Raw genomic sequence first — 6,569 nt, 5'->3', positions numbered from 1 at the left:
TGCTCACCTTATCCATGCTGGCCTGGTTTAGTCTCATGATGGAGGCGTGAGCCAGGCGGTCGTAGACTGTCCTCAGGGCCTTTTTGGAGTAGAGCTCTTGGGGTTTGAACAATTCCTCCATAAACTTTCGATTGAACATGGTTGAGATGATGTCATTCAGAACTGTAGAGACAAGAGAAGATGCAGCTGAGCAAGGTACTGGCGGAAGCTTTATTCAGGAAATGCTCCCTGTGTACGAATGGAATGGAGGAGCTGGGCCTATGTAGAGTGGGGATGTGGACGTGTTTGGTGAGATCTGCTCCCTGGGGAGAAACCACACAGGTGTCCCAGTAGAAAGCAGGGTCAGGAGTGCTTTATGAGACCATCTCAGGGCAAACATACATGTGACAATGTACAAATATGCTGTGCTTCAAAGGTTACAAACCACTTTTACATACATTATCTCACTTGGTGATAGGGGATAAGTTTCTTCTTTCTTTAAAATAGATTCCTATTAGAATCTTTAAAAAAGATTCTTTTCGATTAGAGCTCTACCTTAAAATGAGAAGCAGCATCATGCTGTTTTGTTTGTTTGTTTAGCAAGTCTATAACATTTTTACTTAAAATTAAATTTTATAAAAATGGGACCTATAATGGTAATTGACTCGTTTTTTTTTTTTTTTTGCAAAACAGTTTACAAAAATAGACAAGTCTACCCACTGGTTAGAGATTAAAACTTTTCTAATGTTTCTATAAGATGTGTACTTCAGATAAACACCATTTTAGGATGCCTTAATTTCTATATATGATCTATAATATTGATATTATACTGTAGTGATATGTCTCATACTGTTGTTCAGATGGAAAATGTCCATGCAGTGAGACTAAAAGGCCCTAAGGTGTGTGCAAACCAAAGTTTCTATAATTCTAGTTTTTCATTCACTCATTCATTTAGATATTTTGTGCTGCTCAAATAACATTAGTTGAGGGCTAGGAAAACCCTTTGGCACAAGAAATAAGAACAGGTATGGTTGAACACAGATTATTCTTAATTAAGCCAGATATATTCCTGCCTAAAGGTGAGTGTATATGAATGCTGAGACTATACATTCATAGTAATTAAAATTTGAAAGAAAACTGGTTACTTAACATAATTATACAAAATCAATTATCAAACGTGGGTGATTATTGCTGAAAGATACAGACGCCTCTTTCTCTTGCCACACAGAGGACACACCAGGTGACTGGCTGTGGCCTTGTATCTTAGAGAGTGAAGGCAAGGTCATGATTTCGGGCACCCTCTCAACCTGTAAGTAACTGATAGACGTACACTGAGGGCTCAGGCCAGCATTTTAAAGTATCTCAAAGAGCAGTTTTGGGGAGAAGCGGGGAGCTGAGGGCTAGTCGTACTTAAATCTTAAATGGAAGGGCTACAGAGAGAGGGGAGAGGGGGAAGGGAAACACCTCCCTCCCCACTCCCCCCAACCCAGACACAAAAGAACGAACTGACTGTGACTCCTTCCAGAACTGTTGAACTCACACTTGACCTTTGGATTTTACTCTATACTCCATCCCATTAGTGAGGAAGAATCAGATCCATTACCAACACAGGGCATCCCTCACACTGGACAGTTCTAACCCAGGGCAGCTTACCCTCGATGTGCACTAACATTTCCCCATTGTCTCCCTAGAGACAGATGAACTCTTCTGGGTTTGCCTCAAGCACAGCCTTTTGACTTTGACCTAACCAAGCAAGGACCTGCAATAAATTGGGCTTTCTGACATTTTTCTTACCACAGCCTATATAACATGTAGAATTTGCAAGGAACTAGCTACAAATGGAAAGACACATATAAAGCCTCAGAAGAGAGAATTTTAAGTATTTTCCATAGGTGTATGTAGGCCAGGGAGGAGTGCCAAAGAGGAAGAATTCAAGTTAAAGAATCACATCAGCTCTGATTATGTTCACGCTTACAAAGAGCTCCCATTCACCTAGGGGCTGAAATATGTCCCTAGGGTCTTTGAGCCTTTAGCAGAATCTAGGAAAATAGCTTAGACTCAAATAAATCAGCTCTAAAAGAAAGAAAATCCCAAGGTGATTGTTAGCCACTCTGGCAAAGTAAAAAGCAAAATGAAGCCTTTCCCGTGGGAAGTGAATAAGCTATGTATCACCATGGCTCCTTGCACGAGAACTTCCAGAAAGTTCTCCTGCTGGAAAGAGAGTATGACAGGCCCTGTCCCTGTGGGCAGAGCAGTGAACACAAATGCCCCCAAGAGGAAATGGCAGTTTTACGGTTGGGCCCTGGCACCCATAGCGCCCACCTTTCACTTAATTCTTTGGAAAGAGCTTGGGGGCACAAATTAACATGCTTATACCTCACAGTGTGCTTCACCTGGCACTTGGTTGAGGTAGGCCTGCTGAGTACCAGACACTGAGATAAACATCAGGGCACAAAGAGGAAGTAAACTTTGTCCTTGCCCAAGAGTAGCAGCCTACACCGTATTCAAGTTAAACCTGAGAAATAGTTTTAACCTGATCTGTCAGTTGGTGTTGGTGTTAGTTTCTGGCACTCTCATGAGCTCTGCATACTTTCATGAGGCAGGAATGTGCTAGCAGCCAGATTTCATCAGGAGACTAAAGGCAGGGAGTGGGGTGGTTTTTCACAGGTGCACTGGAAGGGTCAATAACTGAGTTCTTAACATATCAGGCTTCTAATCCCGGGTTCAGATTATGAAGTCAGTTTCTGCTTATTATTTTTGGACGCTTAAGTTAAGATAATTTCCAGTGATTCAATTACTTACACGAAGAGTCTTCAAAATCCATACTTCTCACCTGAAGTTCTGCCGTGCATCAAGAGGTGGGCCAAAAATTGCTCAAGAGAAGTGGTGAAAGATGGTTGTGAAATATTATAAAAGAGTATCAACCACTTCGATTGGGCTTTTCTTCGAGCCTGGCCTGATGAAATAATTCTCTGGGTGAAAGCAACTGAGTTTTTATCAACTACCTCTGCTGTAAATTTTATTGTTTATGGGAACATACAACTTGGAACCAAGGGTAAAACAGAGAAGCTACTACTTCAGGATGATTAGCATGTTTTGAAGCCTTATTATGTTCCAAGTACTGGGCTTAGAACTTTCCATGCATTATCTCGTTTAAACCCCAGGACAACTCTGAATTATTATCCAATTCTGTCAAGGGGGAAAACTGAGCCTTAGAAAGGTTAAAGTCCAGGATCACACAGCGGACGGTGGACTTGAAATTAGAATGGGGTTGTTTGATTTTAATGCTTGTGCTCTTAAATATTGTATACATTATCTCCTCAGCATACTTGGTGTGGGGAGAGCACTTAAAATATTGAGGACGTTGGCTATGACGTGCATAAAGTATACCCAAATGTCAAATGATGGAAGATATTCGTGACAGTTAAAGGTGAGAAAGGCTAAGGTTTTATTCTGAGGAATCGACAACTTTTTCAGGTTTGCTGCTAGTTGTAGGTGAAGAGGAAACTGAAGATTTGGCATGATAAGGCCACAGTGCATGCATGTCATGCCTTCCGCACGCAATCCTGGCGGCCATGCAGCCATAGGCTTCCATTTTTCTCGGTTGTTCAACAGATATCTCCGTGTGCTAAGCAGAACAGCTCTTAAGCTACACGATGCTATCACAGAGTTGTTTTAAGGATGACTAAATAGGACAGCCTACCCAGAAATATAGCTACTGCTCCAGCTATCCTTGCAAAGCTTGGAACTGATGAAAAGGGACAAATACCTCAGGTGCAATATGGTCCTTTGGCCAATGTTTCCTTGGTTTTCATCTTCCACTCTGTATTTATTTAAGTAAAAGATTCAAATGTATAACCGATGTCTCAGCTAAAGAGAAACTCACACCTATTCTTTTATTTGGAAATATTTAGAGTGGTCCCACTTTAAGCCCCGCTGATGAAGGACTGGGTGAATCTGTGGATGCAGACTGAATACATGCAGCCCCGAAATAGCATACCTCGTTTTCTGTCCACCTCTGTCCATTCATCTACATGAAGCATATAAAAAGAAAACACCAGTTCATGAAGCAAGAACGTTATTTTCAATGAGGCTTTAAAAATACCAATTCCAGTTACCTGGCTTATGAAACTTTATTTTTCATGTTTGCATTAATGTTTAATGCAAACGCTCTGCCTTCCTTCTGAAACTCTTAAAAGGATGATGGTTAAACAACAAGTTCCAAAAAAGCCCTAGGGAGGCTGTATCTTACAGAGGGTGGCTTAGGAGGAGAGGAAGCTCAGGAGGACTAGCTACCCTGGGGTTTATCTTGAAAGGCTCAAGAAGTCATCCCCTCTAACACTCTGAAAGTACACATCATTCAACACAAGGCTTTTAAAAACACTAACTTCCACCAGGAAGAATAATCCCCAGAACAGGGAGAGAAAGGATTTTCTTTCTTCACAACCCGATATTCTTATTACTGTAAGATTTCGCTTTCTAGAGTACAGACAGAACCGCTCAAATTAAAAAACTTGAAATGTGAATTAATAGGGAAAAAAGTCTATTTGTTTCTGGTTTACTTTTTATAGAGAGAGGCATGACTTCCATGTAAAAAGAGGGAAATAATGATGGGACCACTGTACAGAAAGCTCCTGAGGACAAAGGTAGTCAGGGAGATGCCAAGAAGAGACCAAATAAGGAAAAATGTACTTGGCTAGAGAAATCTGTGAGAATCAAGACCCTTTATGGGTTGAGACCTGGCTCTACCACTTACTAGCTTGATAACTTCAGGCAGCTTGTTTAACCTCAGTTTCTTCATCTGTGAAAGGGGGATGATAGCTGCACCTACCTTGTAGGGTTGTTGCGGGGATGAAACAGACACATCAGGCACTTAGCTGGCTTCTCTCCTAATTCTGCTTTCTCTACTGCAGAACTTTGGACACGACCCATAAAGGATGGTGATTTTTTTTTCCTTAATTTTTTGGGAGAGATTTCAATCTAGAAAAACCACCCACAGATAAACAGAATTCTACGCACATCCACATTTCAAAAACATTTTGTATTTTGGTGTAGTTTGGAAACATTTGCACTAGATTGTTTGAGAGGTGATTTCTGAGGTTATAAGCAAAGCATATATGTGCCTTCAGTACACAATACCAACAGCTTCGAAGAGATTGGCCTGAAAGCACAGCCAGTGCCATATCCTAACTAACTACAAAGGGTCCCCACTGCAATGTCAGACTCCTCTGGGAAAATTCATCATCTTTATCCCACAAGAGTCACAGCGTTTAGGAGAGAAAACACTGGGGAAGCAGCACCAAGAGTCTGGCCTTCTTAAAGCAGATGCTGGCTTCTTTGGCATAATGTCCGCATCTTCTATCATTTCGTGGCATTTATTTTACAGCCGGTCTTGCCTGATAGGCTCGTGGGAATTCAGAGAGATAGAACTGCAACCCCCTTGAAGGTGTGTTTGGGAACAGAGGGGCTGCCAGGGGCTCACCTACCCTAAGGGACAGTGATTACCTGCTGCTGACAAAACCGAGCTGGCGAACACATGCCCAGGGCTACCAGGCACCCCTGCAGGCAGTGACAATCAGCTCCAGCAGAGGTCTCTGTCGTGCTGTGTGCTCCTGGCCCCCTTCCTCCTGAGGATCCGGGGAAGGTAAAGGATGCCCTGTTTTTCTATTATTTCTCCAGATGACTTGTTTGTGACAATTCCACTTTACTTATATTTGGAGTGGGAGGTAGGCCCAAGGATATCCAGAGCTGCCTGTTAAATTGGAACCAGAAAAATGAAAACAGACCCTCACAGCATTTGGTTGCTCAGTAGTACACTGTGATCTGCGCATCTTGGGAAAATCACTTAATGGCCCCATGCCTCAGTTTCCCCTTGTCAACTGAGGAATGTAGACAAAATGTAAGAGGGTCTTACTTATGAGTATCTTTAAGAGGGTGGGAGTGAGGCAAAGGCAGCTTTTATTATTCTCGCAATTACTTAAACATGGGACCGCATTCAATATGCAACACTCAAAAGTTGCCCCACAGAGAGAGCACTTCCTTTCTGTTGAATGCTAAACTAGAGGCTGCACTGTGGGGAAAAACTGCAAGATCTGCACTGGCCTCGTGGGAGCAGGATGACCTCCAGGAGACCAATTAGTTGTATAAGGCAGTGAAAACATCTAGAAGAAATACGATTTCCATTCAAAGCTTCAGTGAGGACTAGTTTACCGTGTCCGGTGTTTTACAGGCCTCTGTGCAGGGGCATTTGTCACAGAGGCCCTGCTCCTGCAGCTACACCAACTCTAAGTGGTGGAAGAGATGAGTGTTTCTCGATGTTTTGAATTCTGCACCCTCTGCCCTGCTTTCTCGCTCTGTCTTCTGCAGGTCCTCATCAACCAGCTACTTTCTGTCATTTCTTTTATGAAATCAGTGGTTATACTGGGTTTTTTTTCAAACCTCTCCCCCTCCTCCCAATCTTCCAGTCCCCTCCCCACCCCACTCCCCCCACAAAGATTCTGACACAGTCCCCTCGGGTATGGAAGTACAGGGCAGCAGTTAAGGATACGGGTGAAGAGTATGAGCTCTGGAGTCTGATGACCTGAGTTCAA

General features: G+C 42.7%; 1 protein-coding gene across 6 annotated transcripts in view; it reads right to left on the bottom strand.

Moving 5' to 3' along the window:
* Window positions 1–6,569, bottom strand: part of OSCP1 (organic solute carrier partner 1) — a 33,029-nt gene that overhangs the window by 18,317 nt on the left and 8,143 nt on the right. For 4 of the 6 annotated variants that reach the window (XM_082422256.1, XM_082422254.1, XM_082422252.1 and 1 more), the window contains exon 2: window positions 8–162. In XM_082422256.1, the coding sequence (XP_082278382.1) occupies window positions 8–139 (132 nt within the window). In that variant the 5' untranslated portion in view covers window positions 140–162. Of the gene's footprint in view, window positions 1–7; window positions 163–3,979; window positions 4,010–6,569 lie in introns of all 6 variants that reach the window. The other 2 variants (XM_082422257.1, XM_082422253.1) reach the window with 1 other exon arrangement.

Source organism: Balaenoptera physalus, assembly GCF_965194825.1.
Source record: "Balaenoptera physalus genome assembly, chromosome: 1".
NCBI classification, from domain to species: Eukaryota; Metazoa; Chordata; class Mammalia; order Artiodactyla; family Balaenopteridae; genus Balaenoptera; species Balaenoptera physalus.
Note: the sequence above shows the minus strand (reverse complement) of the source record. Positions and strands in the feature narration are given on the sequence as shown.